The following is a 17,346-nucleotide window of genomic DNA, read 5'->3' as shown; positions in this document are numbered from 1 at the left end:
GGCCTGGGGAGAGGACAGCCTGCCCGACGCGGCAGGGGTCCAGGGAGCGGGGTCTCCTCCCGGGTTTCGGCACCAAATGTAAGGGGAAACTGAGGCTGGAGCCGAACCAGGAACGAAGACACAAGGCAAATGGCAGTGAGAATAGCCTTTTATTAGGGCTTGTGGGCGAGGTTCCTCGGTCCAAAGGTGTGGGCCGAGGAAGTCGCACTGAGGGAGGAGGGTACGGGCTTTTTATAGCCCGAGAGGTAGGGAAGCTGGTTGTGCAAACAGGGCCTGGGAGGTCTTGAAACTACTAGGGCAGGAGTTGAGTAAGGGTCACGGGGAAGGGGTCTTTGGAAACTGTTAACCAAAACTGCTGTTTATGAACTTGTGGAATGCAGGTGAGCTGTAAGTCATGGGGGAGTGTGGTTGCCCAGCCGGAACCTCTGACGTATGTAAGTCTGAGGGTGTGTTCAAAGAGGAAGGGAAGTCTTTAACAAAAGGCCTGCTACGCTGGGTAACACCGCCATGTTAGGTCTAGATTCCTGCCTAACAGTATGCTGTGGAAAAAGTCAACTCATAGCTGGCAACTAGTACGAGCTACAAACCATCTTCAATTTGGCAGTTTAGGATTCATCTTCCATACTGCGGTAACTTCCACTTAGGCAGAAAGAACAGAAAAAATAATCCATTAAGACAATTTTATATTAATTCCTAGATTTTTAAAAAAAATATACTCATCTGACAGGCCAGGTCTACTGCCCCTGCTTTTTACTTTTTTTTTTTTTTTGAGACAGTGTCTTGCTCTGTCACCTAGGCTGGAGTGCAGTGGCGGTGATCTCGGCTCACTGCAAGCTCCACCTCCCGGGTTCATGCCATTCTCCTGCCTCAGCCTCCCGAGTAGCTGGGACTACAGGCGCCTGCCACCACGCCCAGCTAATTTTTTGTAGTTTTTAAAATAGAGACGGGGTTTCACCATGTTAGCCAGGATGGTCTCGATCTCCTGACCTCATGATATGCCCACCTTGGCCTCCCAAAGTGCTGGGATTACAGACGTGAGCCACCGGGCCTGGCCTGCTTTTTACTTTTCTTAAAAAAAAAAAAAAAAAGGGCTACTCTTTGCCATGTACCACTATTGTTTTATGTCATTGTGTTTTGACTTTTCAGAGAAGCAGATATTATATAAATATGAGTATTGTATTAACAAGTCTTGGAATTATTTAGGCATTGAACAGTTACTAATTTCATCCTTATGTTCCAAAAAGATGTCAGACTGAAGATTGGTGGTGCTCTATGTGATGCCTGAGTGCTGCTGAAACATACAATTGTCATATACCAACCTGTGCTCCTGTTTTAAGCAATTTTCATCAGTAAGTACAAATCATCCCTCTTCTCACTGACTCAGCCAAACACCATTAACTATTAGAGATGTTGCTAAACATCATCCACTATTAGAGACCTATTTAGTATTACTCCAAGCATGAATTTTCTGTGGATGGAGATGGTATAGTCTAGTGTAGGGTTTAAGAAATTTTCAGGTGATCCAAAATTTAAGGATAAGGTGCTATGGTGCTTAAGTGAAGTTACATGTAGTTACAGAGACCAGAGTTTAAATCATCCTGCTGTCACATCACCTTGGCCAAACTGCTTACCATAGTCTCCTTGTGCAAAGTAGAGATAATATCTACCCTGAATTGCTATTTGGTGATTACATGTAAATTATACAGAGCTCTTAGCACAATGTTCAGCATATAATACCTACTTAATGAACAATGACTTTCCCAGTAACAGAATTCAAAGGATGCTTTGGGACTGTTTGACTAAATGATCATTTAGAGGAGACTTAGAAGTTTATGAACCCTAGAAAAAATATGTAAGATACAATAACGTAATTTTAAAAGGTGCTATAAACTTTAACATTAAAAACCTTAAAACCCATAAAGTTCAATATAGTCAATACAGTAAAGGTCCTCAGTTTTAAGTTTTTAATATTCTGTTGCAGAGCAGTTTAACCTATGCAGCATAAAAATAACTGATTCATAAAATCAGTAATCTATTACTTCTTTAAGAATATCAGTTGAAAGTGTCAGGCCTCTGAGCCCAAGCCAAGCCATTGCATCCCCTGTGACTTGCACTTATATGCCCAGATGGCCTGAAGTAACTGAAGAATCACAAAAGAAGTGCAAATGCCCTGCCTTACCTTAACTGATGACATTCCACCACAAAAGAAGTGAAAATGGCCAGTCCTTGCCTTAAGCAATGATATTATCTTGTGAAATTCCTCTTGCTGGCTCATCCTGGCTCAAAAAGCTCCCCTACTGAGCACCTTGTGACCCCTACTCCAGCCCGCCAGAGAACAACCCCCCTTTGACTGTAATTTTCCTTTACCTACCCAAATCCTATAAAACAGCCCCACCCTTATCTCCCCTCGATGACTCTCTTTTCGGACTCAGCCCGCCTGCACCCACGTGAAATAAACAGCCGTGTTGCTCATACAAAGCCTGTTTGGTGGTCTCTTCACACGGACACGCATGACAGAAAGGTCTATAATATTGGGCATGTTAAACATGTAATTTTTCTCAAACTAAATCTATAAGCAATAGTAGCCGTACTTATTATAATCTCTATACAGAACTCACGTATTTTCATTTTTAAGAAAGTTCAATGTAAATTATCTCATTCAGTAAATACAACTGGCCATTTATAAACACATAAGCCAATCTTTTCCTACTGAATGCAGCATTTTAAAATATGGTTTTGTTTAAACAGTCTACTTATTTTTTTGCTTCTTATAATTCACTTATAATTTTTCCTTATATTTCTTTTGCCTTAGTTTTTTCATCTAAAATTTCTCTTCAGTTGAGTAACAATTATTCTTCAGTCTCTTAAAGTCCTGCTCATTAAATTTAATCTGATTCATGCTGCAATAACAGTCTGACTAAAGCCAAGTCAGTTATTACATAGGGAATGACTGATCATTTTCAGCTCTGCTATTTTTAGTGGAATTATATAGCTCACCAGGAGAACAGAAGTGAAAAGGAAAAATGCCCACATAAATATGACTTATTAGGGTCATCTGCTTGTGACTGTAGAAACTCATAGAATTATAACTGCACAGAATTATAAAGTTTAGATTCTAAAGGACTTTCTAATGAACAGACTATGCTTATTAAATAATACAAAGAATTTGTGGAGAATATTTTTTAATCTATATAATAGGGAGATTTCATTTAATTACCAAATATTAAAAATACATATTATTCTTGTTTAGTTAAAACAATACCATCCTAACTGTATTTCTTATACTGTAAATATATATATGTAAAATTTAACCATACCTTCAAAGACATCTGTCATTTTGCAGATATGGGCAAATGTAGCTCCAGTTGCCCAGGTATATACTACATCCATTAAGTGAGGTTTAAATGAGCTTAGATAAGTTTCCTCATCAATTTCCAATTTGGCTTCTGCTGAAACTTTTGCGATTCTTTTAGCACATTCCTTTAAAGATAAAAGAGTTAAAATTCCTTACTTATGATCTCCCATATCACCCTATTCTTTAGGTTTCCAAGCCAGTATTCCAGGAGGTCCCTTTTTCTTCCTAGGTATTATGTCTGCAATGTGGACATTCTGCTCCTAAGTAGGCACAGTGCCTGTTCCATTACTAAGTGATCAAACAGCCAATCTTTCCCATTATGTTGACGTAAATGTATCAAGAGCATGCTTTTCAGCCAGTGATACCTTTTCAACAAACAGACAGAACTCTTCATTAAAAGTATTCAAGAGCAGCATTTAGCTAATCTCTATTTCATTACAAAACAGATTTAGAGAAATACAAATCCTAGAGGAAAATAAATTTTCCCCCAACAATGGTTAAAAATGTACATATCTTCATATTGTTTTCCTCTAAGTTGGGAAACTTCATTCTTCTTTACTTGGCAATCTAAAAGACCAAAAACTCCTAGGCCTATGAACCTATAGGGCTATGGTTCTGAAATTTAAATTTTTAGTGATTTTTTTTTTTTTTTGAGAGAGTCTGCGCTCTGCCACCCAGGCTGGAGTGCAATGGCGGATCTCAGCTCACTGCAAGCTCTGCTGCCTCCCGGGTTCCGCGTATTCTCCTGCCTCAGCCTCCCAAAACCAGCTGGGACCACAGGCACCCAGCCACCACGCCCGGCTAGTTTTGTATTTTTAGTAGAGGCGGGGTTTCACCGTGTTAGCCAGGATGGTCTCAATCTCCTGTCCTCGTGATCCGCCCGTCTCGGCCTCCCAAAGTGCTGGGATTACAGGCTTGAGCCACCGGCGCCCGGCGTTCTTTTTTTTTTTTTTTGAGGCCGAGTCTGGCTCTGTAGCCCAGGCTGGAGTGCAGTGGCGATCTCGGCTCCTGCAAACTCCGCCTCCCGGGTTCCGCCATTCTCTGCCTCAGCCTCCCAAGTAGCTGGGACTACAGGCGCCCTTCCCTGCAGCCCGGCTAATTTTTTTGTATTTTTAGTAGAGCGGGGTTTCACCATGTTAGCCAGGATGGTCTCGATCTCCTGACCTCATTGATCAACTGCGTCGGCCTCCCAAAGTGCTGGGATTACAGGCTTGAGCCACCGCGCCCGGCCAATTTCTTAGTGATTTTAACGCATGTTACATGTTCCATTGAACCAGCCTTTTTATTTTAATCAGAATTTTTTGAATTATTATTTTTAAAATATTTTAACTTTTATTTTAGGCTCAGGGATATGCGTACAGGTTTCTTATGTAGGTAAACTTGTGACTCAGGGGTTTGGTGTATAGATTATTTAGTCAGCTGAGTACTAAGCATAATATGCCACAGGTTTTTTACATTTTTTCTTCCTCAACCTCTCCTTCCTCCCACTCTCCTCCCTCAACTAGGCACCAGTGTCTGTTGTTCTGAAGGGGCCTTTTTATGACACATGTTTTTGTTCCTCTCTTGTAATTCCTTAGCTCATCTTTCCTTGTCTTTGTCTAATGTTGAAAAGGCAGATAAAATCGGCTTATCCTATGACATTAATGAGATAAATTTATTACTAACTATAAACTACTGTGGCTTTGAGGACCCAGAGACAAACAATTTCTTATGATAAAACAGATTTTAAAACTCTTGTTATAGGCTGGGCACAGTGGCTCACATCTGTAATCCCAGCACTTTGAGAGGCCGAGGTTGGAGGATCACATGAGCTCAGGAGTTCGAGACCAGCCTGGTCAACATGGTGAAACCTCATCTCTACTAAAAATACAAAAATTAGCCGAGCGTGGTGGCAGGCCTGTAATCCCAGCTATTCAGGACATTGAGGCAGGAGAATCGCTTGAATGCAGGAGGTGGAGATTGCAGTGAGCCCAGATCACGCCACTGCACTCCAGGCCTCAGTAAGGGAGTGAGACTGTCTCAAAAACAAAACAACAAAATGAAACAACAAAACTTTGTTATAAACCGGAATGAAAAAATGTGCAAAGAATTAAAAATAAACTAAATCCTAATCCATCAAGATACCATTATTAGTACTGAGGAAGAAAATGACACATGTACTGAGCTGTCAGTACAGCCTATTTACATTATGAAGTTTTTAATCTCCTTTCACAATAATGCTATACAGTTCATTACAATAATGGGAAAGAAATACTGTTTAATTATTAAAGTAAAAATCACAAGAGATGTTAGCAGAGTAACATTAAGTTACATGACTGACATCAAGTGACATATTTAATCCTTATAGCTTATCTCTATGAAATGATAAACCACTATGATTAGATTATCAAAAAAGTTTATTTTACAATCTACTATTCATAAAATATGTAGTTCAAAAAAAAAATTTTTTTTACCTGCATTTGACGAAGTGGTCCTGCTAATTGTTCTGTTAATTTGGGCATCTCACTAGACTATAAAAGAAAGGGAAAATAAGATATAAAAACCCACATTTAAAGTTCTTGGTTTTTCACACTACCTGTTTTAACAAATTAAACAAAGCTTGTAAGACAGTCAAAATTATAAGACCTCAGTCATTAGCACTTAGAGTTTCTAATCAATTCAGTTTACACAGGCAAAATCACTATTCCTCTCATCCTAAATTATAATATTCTGTTATTACATTTCAGAGGAAAACACACCGCTACATTTGCAGTGTGCTAACTAGCTGCTTTTTGTGATTATCCATGGAACTGTGGGAGGGTAAATACTGTAAACATATGCAGTAGTTCAGTTGCATCAACATTAAAGGGTTTTATCATAGTTTATCTTTGATATAGTTTTAGTTTCTAGGCAACTTTCAATCTGTAGAAACTGAAAAGTTAGAAACTGAAAACTCAGGATAAAGTACGTTAAAAATAATGTCCCCAATTTTTATTTTACACAGATGTTCTAACTCTAACGAAGTATAAGACAGCTAGAAGTTTAATCTGAGTTTCAGTATTCTTAGTATTGCTTTCCTACAGTTGAAAATTCTGTCAATTTCTGAATAATACAATGGAGTTTCAGGTCTATCACTAACTAGCCAAATTAAGTTGGACAAGCTGCTTAATTCTGTGTATTGGTTTTTTCCCTGTCAAAGAAAAATAAAACCAGATCCTCAAAATGAATAGGTTTATCATGAGAACAACAGACATTATTTGTGAAGAAATTTTTGACAAAGGTAGTTACTGTACAAAAATAAAATTACTATAAGAATGGTATGTATGTATGTGTGAAACAGGGTTTAAAGTAATTATAGCTAATTTTTTTTTTTTGAGACAGAGTCTCACTCTGTTGCCCAGGCTGGAGTGCAATGGTGCGATTTCGGCTCACTGCAACCTCTACCTCCCAGGTTCAGGCGATTCCCCTGCCTCAGCATCCTTAGTAGCTGGGATTACAGGTGCGCGCCACCATGCCCAGCTAATTTTTGTATTTTTAGTAGAGACGGGGTTTCACAATGTTGGTCAGGCTGATGTTGACTCCTGACCTCATGATTTGCCTGCCTCAACCTCCCAAAGTGCTGGGATTACAGGCATGAGCCACCATGCCCGATCCCTAAAATTTTTTTTTTTTAAAGCAACTGTAGGTTAGTTGCGACATATCTGCCTTTATTTTAAGCACCTGTACTTACATAGGACTTGATTTTGATTTGCATCATGCATATATGTTTAATAAATCAAGAACCAGATTCTATATTATTGTTGCTAAAACCAGAAATTATTCATGAATGGCAAAAAAGCAAAATAGCCAGAATGACCTTAATATCTCAGTTTAATAAAGAACCCAAGACTGTGAAATGTGTTTGATATTGTGTCTATTCATGGTCAACAGTTACTCATCACATTCCTCTCTACTGTTCACTATAGGTAGAAGGCACCAGTTCTGATATGAGGAGGTTAACTGTGATTTTAACAACGTTCTCCCACCAGGTATGTACAGTTTGTTCCCTCATCTCTCCTGTAGGCCTCAATGTAAATTTCACTTCATTAGTGAGGCCTTTTCTAATCATCTTATTTAAAATAGTAACCCCAACCCCCCAGTGATCTGACTCTTCTCACTTCTCTCCAAAAATCTTCACCCCCATTTGATAGAATGTATGTGTATTGTATTTCTTTATCTTCATCCACTAGCATGTAAGTATCAGGAAAGCAAACATTTCTGCTGCATCTCTGGTGCTTAGATCTGTACACTGCCCTCATTGGGCACTTAATTTTTGTGTGCACTTGATCTTTATATTATGAAGATTTATGTAACCTTTTAAATATTATTTTTTAAATGTTGAGATAGTTTTATAAATACATTTTAAAATAGAACTTATTATATTAAGCAAATTTCATCTTTACTTATAACAAGTATTTTACTATATTTACTAGAAGACAACATTCTTTTTGGCAGAAAACATTCTGTTAAAAGCATCAAGAAAAATCCACATGACAATTAGTACAATCTTTCATCTCAATGTTAAAAGGCGCCACCACAAGAATTGATGACACTGTATATAACAAAGTGTGGCTTCACTGAATAAATGTTAACTGCACATATTGACATCTTGCCCCAAGAGTTAAGAGCTGTGGTTTGGCTTAACCAACTCCTTTGAAGAGGGAATATAACTGGCCTCTCAGAAAAAGGAACTACTGTAATAGTGCCACAGTATAAAACAACAAGAACACACAAATAATGAAAAGTAAGACAAAATGTGACATGGGTAGAAGACCACCTATCCCCAAACTATTTACAAACCTAAATCCCTGAACCTTCCTATTCCAAGTTTGACAAATGTTCTTAATTATTTTTATCTTGGAAATTGATATAATAAAATTTTGAGCCTAAGGAAAAACACTATTTTGTATGCATATTTCACAGGTGCATAGTAGGCAATCTCAGGAAAGCATAAACTGTTTTTGGATTATTGTCCTATTTGTTATCATTGCCACTAACAGCTGTGATTCTAATCAGTAATCAGGGACCTGAGAAAAGTACCTATCTACTTCAAGAAGTAATATATTTGATCTAATTAATAAATAGGGAAACAGTTAACAGGTAAACAGACCAATTAGGTGTGGTTTCAATGAATAAATCTAAACTCCTTATACTGACATCTTGCCCCAAGATTTAAGAGCTGTGGAACTTAAAAAAAAAACTCTACAATTTGTCCTACACAATTTACTTAAAAGTTAAACTATGTAGAGTAAAAAGTCTTCCAAAAATTTAGAATATTAAATTATTTTTAGAAGGCAGATGTCCTTGTCTTATTCTCATTCTATCCACTTCATCTACAATAAATAAAGTCTTAAATTTTAAATGTAAAACAACACATCTTACTTTTAAAAATGAATCATACTGGTTTTTGGAATGCAGTACAAGGATAATCAGTGTTCTTATGTGTTCCATTCAGCACTCCATTTTTTGATTTCTTAAGAACTGTGGAAAGTGAACTAATTACTCATATAAAAAAAACTGCTGCCAAACCAACAAGGATCTTATAATCACTAACTCAAACCGTGCCCATGAAAACTAATGTTTCAGTTCCTAGCAGGACGGACTGCTTCCTCATTATTCTTCAATACTGGGGAGTAGAGTTAATTCAACCTCACTCCCCACTTTCATTTTTATCAGACTTTCCTAGTTTTATTCTCATTCATCTTTTTAGTTCTAGGACTGTCTAGGACTCGGCCAAATGTTCAATGAATTGGGTTACAGAACAAATTTAAAACTTAAAATCTAATTAATAGTGACTGTTAACAAATCTTATTTTATTCTTTCTAATAATATGTATTTAATCATTCAATTTTCTTAGTACATTTGTGTTAAAGTTGCTGTGATTTCCAATTAACATTAACCTGTAATATGTAAGTATTAGTAATATTTGATAATACAGCCATAACACTATTAATTACATGATGTGTGAATTAATAAGATGTGCTAAATCAATTAACTCACATTCTCTTGAAACACAAAGCAGCTTAATAATGCTGTTGCCTGTTCTGCAGAAAGGTCATTGAAAAGGCCATTAAACATCATCTCAGTTAGAAGGAGCTCATCAGCACTACAACGGCAAAACAAAAGAATAAATTTAAAATGTCAGAACACACATGCACACACACATATGCCTTTAACATGTAGTTTTTAATAAAACATATTATTTGACCTTAAGGAGTAATCAATGAGGAATGACAATGATTTAAGGACAAAGCAGATCTTTATAATTACTGATAGATTACATAATCAATGTAAAATGGGGATTTCACATAAAGATTTCAAATATCAAAATGCAAACATTCACTGAAATAAGAACAATTTCTTAACCTTTAGTACGCTAGGAAAAATCATCACTGTCATTTATTTTCTAGGGCCAAAGGACTCTTATAATTACTTTTCAGTTATTTTACAAATAATCTGTAGACTAAAAATAATGAAAAACAATTTTATTAGAAATCTTAATTAAAATGTACTCATAAGAAGACCCACATTTTCTAATTTTTATGTTGTAATTTTTTAAAGTTTTTATATTATAGTAGAGATGGGGTCTTGCTATATTGTCCAGGTTGGTCTGGAACTCCTGAGCTCAAGCAGTCCTCCTGCCTCGGTCTCCCCAAATGCTGGGATTACAGGTGTGAGATGCCACGCCTGGCCAGAAGACTCACATTTTAATTCATATTTTCTAAAGGCTGAAAGGTATATAACCAAGATGGGCAAGAGCCTTTGAATGCAACAAACTGCTGGTCACCAATTGTCATCCACGAATCTGAAAAATATCCATCTAGGAAATACAATTCTAGATTTCAAGTACATCTTTAATAGGTAGGTACCAGCTCATCACTACTTCTGTTTCTTCTCACACTTGCCCTGTCAAAATTACAATTCCAGATTTATATCTCTTTTAAGTCCTAGCTTACTACTTCTGAGTCCTCTTTGCATCATCAAAATACATTTTTTTAAACTGACAACTTGATTTTGTTGAGGAGAGGAAGGTCACCTTCTTTCCTCCATAACTGTAAAACATTTTCATGTACAGACTTATAAGGACAATATATTTATTATTACAAAGATTAGAATGATCAACAGGTTTTAAAAAATTTCTTCATCATCTGTTTCTTTCCAATTTCCTTATATACACAACTGTGTATTTGACTACTTGTGGACCATATAAGGAAACTTTGGTGCACAAATCATAAAAGATGAGACTACTATTACAAGTCCTTTTAGCAAAATGAGATGGTCCAGGTTCTCATCATAGACATTACATAACTACGTCCTTTCTGTTGAATGATTAAATGAATAATCTCATAAATATATATATTTAAATATATATATTTAAATATATGTGTGTGTGTGTGTATATATATATTTGTCCCTAGAAATATATTGTTCAGCTGAGCACAGTGGCTCATGGCTGTAATCCCAGCGCTTTGGGAAGCTGAAACAGGTAGATCGCTTGAGCCCAGGAGTTTAAGACTAGCCTAACAACATGGCAAAACCCTGTCTCTACAAAGCAATACAAAAATTAGCTGAGCGTGGTGGCACATGCCTGGAGTCCCAGCTACTCAGGAGGCTGATGTGGGAGGATCATTTAAGCCCAGGAGGTCAAGACTGCAGTGAGCCATGATCTTGCCACTGCATTCCAGCCTGGGTGACAGAGCTAGACCTTGTCTCAAAAAATAAAAATAAAAAAAAAAGAAAAATATTGTTCATGCACTAGTTATGATGTCTGAGAATTTACCTAGGGTCTGAGACTTTGCTTATATAATCAATCTCACCATTACCACTTTGACTACAGTACGTTTTGTCCTGTTGTGTTTATCTTCTGATTTGAGTAACAACTGCAAAATATCTTCACTTATTTTTCTCCTTGGGTGGAAAATGAAAAATTCTGAATTTGCAACTGTGTTCAAGCTAAAAAAGGAACACTACAAAGATGATGTTTCTAGACTTCTATAATCAGGGTTCAGTTGACCCATAAAATAATTGTACTGTATTGTTAAAAAAGTAAACTTTGCCTTTACTTTTTGGAAAGTCTTTAAAAAAAGAATAAAGTCATGAACTATTATAATCTTTACCAACAGTTAAAATATTTATAAATAAAAGTCAAAAACTAAATTTGGGTCTCTAGTGTTAAGCTAAGAGTTAAGTCAAGCAAAGAGGGCAACAATACAAATGAGGAAAGACTATTTCAAGAAGCTACAGTCTAACGTGGGGGGCAGACAAGCTGATAATCACAGAACAGTGATCTAACAGAGAGCTCTAATAGACTTATACAAGTGGCTATGAGGGGAAAAAAAGGGGAGGAGCCTAAAATCAGATTGAAGAAGTTCAGAGCAACTTTCGAAGTTCTTTGCAAAAATATGCAAGAATCGCAGGACATGGGGTGGAGGTTAAAGGTCATATGAAACAAAAGGAAAAGCAGTGTGGGATGTGGCAATAGACTGCTGGAGAGGGACAGTAAGAATATACTAAATTATGGAATCTATTATAAAAGCAATAAGGAATCACTGAGGGACTTTTACCAAACAGAATGGCACAAAGGGGTGCTGGGTGAAGTGGCTCACACCTGTAATCCCAGCACTTTAGGTGGCTAAGGTGGGCGGACTGCTTAATCACAGGAGTTCAAGACCAGCCTGGGCAACATAGCAAGACCCCGTCTCTACAGAAACTTAAAAAAAAAAATAGCCAGCCGTGGTGGCACACACTTACAGTCCCAGGTTCTTGGGAGACTGAGGCAGGAGGATCACTTGAGCCTGGCAAATTGAGGCTGCAGTGAGCCGAGATTGCACAAGTTCACTCCAGCCTGGGCAACAGAGCAAGATCCCATTTCAATAAGAAAAGAGGAACGACATACCAGATTTGTGCTTTGGGTTTTGAAAACTCAAGAAGGGAGGCAATGAATAATTAGAATGGCAACTGCAGTAATTGAGGCCAAAAATAATGAAGGATACACATTAGCCAGTGGCAATGTTTAAAAAGGCAAAAATGGGTGAGAGAAGAAGTCTAGGAAGATGCCCCAGTTTTTGCAAATTTTGGGGAAAGTTAACAAACTTTGATATAATATTGTTATCATTATAAATGAAAAATGTATCTTGGAATAAAATCAATTTCCATTCTTCTAACACAAAATCTAACTGTGGATATCTAAAGGAAATTTCTGTATTAATTGTAAAACAATAATTATTAGAAGGAAATAATCCCAATAACGTTAGCATATGAATCAGTAGACCAGTACTGCAGTTTAGATTTAATCCTGGATATGTTATTAATTAAAATTCAATAGCACATTATCCTGTGATAACAACTAACTAGGGCTGGGTAGTCACTGCCCCCTTTTGGTGGCTAAGAGTTGTCCTGTTCACCACAGTCTCCTGGTTCTATGCAGACATCTGAGTCTGTAACATCTGGACAGATGAACGATATAAATACATTTTTACTAAGAAAGTCTGAAATCATTTACAAGGCCTGTAGTTCTCTGGTCCTGTCCATCCTGAGTACATAAAAAAACTGTTTCAAAAGTGTCTTTTATATATTCACTGAAAATGATGATTATCACTATATAGACAAAACAAGATATATCTTCAGACTGGATATTGCCTGAACTACCAGCTTATGACTTTCCAGTTAAGGAGGACAGAGGCAAACTGGCTCCTAAGTCAGGAGACATTCCTCATGGTGGGAAATAACTAACACAGTTTTTAGAACAGTATCATAAATTGTATTTTCTAAAGATGGCCACAACAGCATCTCCTATACCACATGTTCTTCTAGATTTGCACTGATCTATAAAGACTGCCACGTGTACACGTGGAAATTTCAATTTTAATTAAAATGATATAAACTAAAAAATTCAGTTCCTCCGTCGAAGCACGTGTCAAATGCTAAATAGTGGCTACTGTACTGAACAGTGTAGATACAGAACAATTCCATTATCACAGAAAGTCATATTGAACAACAGCCACTTCCCCATTAAGAGGTGGAATCTAATTATCCCCCACTTGAATCCAGGAGGGTTTATAACTCACCTGTAATCAAGAGAATGTGGTGGAAATGATGCTTATGATAACAAAGCTAGGTTACAAAAGGTAAAGCTAGGTCAGAAAAGGCAACCTTAGCCAGCTAGAAGACTCACACTGGAGCCTTCAGCTACCATGTAAGCATCCTGAGGCTGCCATACTGTGAAGAAGCCCAAACTAGCCCACGTAGAGAGACCACATGGAGAAGCTCTAACAGAGAGAAAGAGGTCCTAACATTCCCCAGCTGCTCCGGACTCCTACTGTTACAGCTTAACCACCTGTCTGACAGCAATCCTGGGGGACACTGAGCCAGAACCATCCAAATGAGCTCTTCCTGAATTTCTGACCCATAAAAACAGTAAGAGCATAAAGTAACTGTTGATGTTGTAAATAATTTAGTTTTGATGTTATCTGTAATGTGACAGAAGATTACTGAAACAAAAAATAATATAACTAGTTTTAAACTGTGGCTTATAATAAGTGCTGTTGTAAAATCCTATTATTAGTCCAAAATCTCATTACAGTTTGCTACACATGTAACAAGATAATGGTTACTAGGTTAAGTTTCAAGGTGGGAAAATGTTAATAAATTTTAAAAAGTATACAAAATTATATATAAACTAAGATTATGTAAAAATCCCGCAAGGCATTAAAAAAAGTCAAAGGAAATACATACAAATGCTTGGAGTGCTCGTGTTAATTACTGAGATCTAAGAGATTTTTCTAATTTCTCAATTTCACGGTTCAAAACTGTATTACGTGTGGAAGGTACTGTACAAACTTTATATTTTTAAGAAAGCTCTTTCTTCCTAAAGATAACAGTTATTTTAAAATCACTTAAACCTGCGAGGAAGAGTTGTAGTGAGCTGAGATTGCCCCAGTGCACTCCAGCCTGGGTAACACAGTGACACTCCATCTCAAAAAAATAAACAAAAATTAAAATTAAAAATTTAAAAAAAAAAATCAACTTTCTAGAACAACCAGATTTTACCTGCTTATCTCACAGGCCACTCGTCCTTTCATCTCTATTACATCAGAAGAAGTAGCAAATCCCAACCTTCTTAAAACACGTTTGCGACATTTGAGTTCATCCATTTGTAGGACTGTTCTCGCTTTCTTCAGTTCTCGCTTTGCAGATTTAATATCTATTGCAATCTATAGCACATAAAAGTATAAAGAAAGTTCAATAATAAAGTGAACAATGTACAAGGAGATTTATTCATGAAATCAAACAAAAAATATTTTTTAAGAACATCTTACAGTATACTTCTGGGTTAAAGCTTCAGTGCTGGGGAGACTGGGGAAAGTGGAGCTTAGATACGTTCCCAGAACATTACACAAGAGTAATGATTTATCTGAAAAGTTATTAAATACTACCTAAAATATTAAGTACAAAATGTCCATTTGAAAAATCTGAGGCAGAGCAGGCAGATATTAAAAAGTGTAAAAAGCATAAGAAGACAGAACAGAGGCCGGGCACAGTGGCTCATGCCTGTAATCCAGCACTTTGGGAGGCTGAGGTTGGCGGATCACAAGGTCAGGAGATCAAGACCATTCTGGCCAACATGGTGAAACCCCATCTCTACTAAAAATACCAAAAAAAAAAAAAAAAATTAGCTGGGTGTGGTGGCGGGCGCCTGTAGTCCCAGCTACTCAGGAAGATGAGGCAGAATTGCTTTAACCTGGGAGGGAGAGGTTGCAGTGAGCCGAGATTGCGCCACTGCACTCCATCCTGGTGACAAAGCGAGATTCTGTCTCACAAAAAAAGAAGACAGAGAACAGAGCATGGCTCTTGCTTAAATGAAGAGAGGTAAGGAGGAAGGCTAGAAGGAGGAGAGTGAGCTGGATATTGTGAGCTAGACAAGGTAGGCTGTAAGAGTAGAAAAAGTCAGTGTGAATTTAGGATAGGCTCTCCCAAGACAGGATTCAATGTACAATGAATCACACTCCTGAAGTACCAATCCCAGCAGCTCTAGCTTTTCATCCTTAGGGCATCAGGGGATAGCTTAGAGAACAGGGAAAGAAAAATGAGGGTACAGAAATCTTTTCTCTTGACTATCTATATTTCCCCCATGATGTCCTGAAAACTATTCCTTCTTTTTGCCCTTAAGTTAAATCATGAATTTGCCTAAGCTGGAAATGGTTTTAGCAAAGAGAATAGGCCTTTATTCAAAACATAGATGAAACCTTAAAATGAAAATGTATCATCTTGATGTCATCCTTCAGAGTAGATAAGTTTTAAAATTTAGTTAATCAGTAAATATTACATATTTTCCAACGATGACAAGCATACAGTAGTACAAGAACAAAGAACAATGGTATCCTGAAGTGGTTGTTCAGAAAAACACTGACAGAAAAGTTTTGTTAAGCTGAAATTTTTTAGACTTTATTAAACTTCTACTAAGGAGGAAAAATTATGAAGGTGATCAGCAACTGATATTTATTCAGAGATTACCTATGTCCTCTATTTCTAGTGCTTTACATTATTTCATTCTTACAGCAATCCTAAAAGGTAGGGAAGTAATATTAAATCTGCATTTTACAGACGAGAAAACTGAGGCACAGAGAGATTACTAAGTAAATTGGTCAAGAATACAGAGCTACTGAGTGATAAAGATGGAGTTCAAACCCAGGCTAGCAGACCCTAGAATCCAAGCTATTTTCAATTATTTCTATTGCTGTGAACAGAGCTACTGAGTGATAAAGATGGGGTTCAAGCCCAGGCTATCAGACGCTAGATGCAAGCTCTTAGTGATTATTTATATTTCTATGAACAGATGTGTAGTCACAATGCCATGTCGTAAGAAGCAATGCTTTCCAAGCTAGATAATGAATGCTACGCTACCTAGCATGACTTTTCAGGCCTATCAGAATAAAATGAACAAACCATTGTTTTTTAGGGTTTGACTGAGGTGACTGAGGATGCCTATGTGAGCAGAGCAAAGCATCGTGCTAATAACTGTGAGGCTTATAAAGCTTACAAGGTAGAAGAGAGTCCAACATTTAAGATTTTTTTTTCTTAAGTAATGTTTGTATTTTGAATATAAAAATGTTAAAATATTTTAGATATAATGGGTTAAATAAAAATATTACTAAAGTTAATGCCACTGGTTTCTTTTTTTAAATGTGGCCACTAAAAAATTTAAATGTGGCTGACACCAGACAATGCTGTACAAGATCTTTTCCAACACATTTATAAAACAACACAGACACACAGTTGGCCCTATCTGTGGGTTCCACATCCATGGATTCAACCAACCATGGATCAAAAATATTGGGAAAAAAACTGTCTGGACTGTACATGTATACTTTTTATTTTTATTTTTTTAAAGAGATGGGGTCTAACTCTATCACCCAGGCTGAAGTACAGTGGTGCAACCATGGCTCACTGTAGCCTCAACCTCCTTAGCTTAAGTGACCTTCCTACCTCAGCCTCCTGAGTACCTGGGATGACAGGTGCATGCTACCATGCCTGGCTAATTCTTAAAATTTTTTTGCAGTGATGGGGGTCTTGTCATCTTGCCCAGGCTGGTCTCAAACTTCTGGGCTTCAAGTGATCTTCCTGCCTTGGCCTCCCAAAGTGTTGGGTTTACAGGTGTAAGCCACTGTGCCCAGGCTGTATTTTTTTTCCATTAAAAAAGAAATTATATATATATATATATATATATATATATACGTATACACACACACACACACACACACACACACACACACACGATGTGCTTATATGTATATAAGCATGGGAAAAAAACTGGACTATACATGTACTTTTTTTTTTTTTTTTTTAAAGAGATGGGGTCTCACTCTGTCACCCTGGCTGGAGTACAGTGGTGCAACCACGGCTTATATGTATATAATGTGCTTATATATATATAAAAGCACATTATAGACAATGGTGGGCAGGGGGCAGGAAAA

At 37.1% G+C, this 17,346-nt stretch overlaps 1 protein-coding gene and 1 long non-coding RNA gene across 4 annotated transcripts in view; one reads left to right on the top strand and one right to left on the bottom strand.

The window, feature by feature from the left end:
• Positions 1 to 17,346, bottom strand: part of MTREX (Mtr4 exosome RNA helicase) — a 124,869-nt gene that overhangs the window by 12,198 nt on the left and 95,325 nt on the right. For both annotated transcript variants that reach the window (XM_021939365.2, XM_003899677.5), the window contains exons 22-25: positions 14,423 to 14,586; positions 9,374 to 9,479; positions 5,809 to 5,865; positions 3,318 to 3,480 (exon numbers count right to left, since the gene is read on the bottom strand). In XM_021939365.2, the coding sequence (XP_021795057.2) occupies positions 3,318 to 3,480; positions 5,809 to 5,865; positions 9,374 to 9,479; positions 14,423 to 14,586 (490 nt within the window). The remainder of the gene's footprint in view (positions 1 to 3,317; positions 3,481 to 5,808; positions 5,866 to 9,373; positions 9,480 to 14,422; positions 14,587 to 17,346) is intronic.
• LOC103885103 lies at positions 1,213 to 16,504 on the top strand. Of its 2 annotated transcripts, XR_004183714.1 has the most exons (4): positions 1,213 to 1,349; positions 7,300 to 7,362; positions 10,101 to 10,234; positions 16,332 to 16,504. It is a non-coding gene; the product is annotated as an uncharacterized LOC103885103 (long non-coding RNA). The 2 variants fall into 2 exon arrangements; XR_648000.4 differs by lacking the exon at positions 16,332 to 16,504 and having other exon boundaries at positions 10,101 to 10,789.

The sequence above is a fragment of the Papio anubis genome, chromosome 5 (assembly GCF_008728515.1).
Source record: "Papio anubis isolate 15944 chromosome 5, Panubis1.0, whole genome shotgun sequence".
NCBI classification, from domain to species: domain Eukaryota; kingdom Metazoa; phylum Chordata; class Mammalia; order Primates; family Cercopithecidae; genus Papio; species Papio anubis.
The sequence above is the reverse complement of the archived record's forward strand: the minus strand, read 5'-3'. Positions and strand labels throughout refer to the sequence as shown.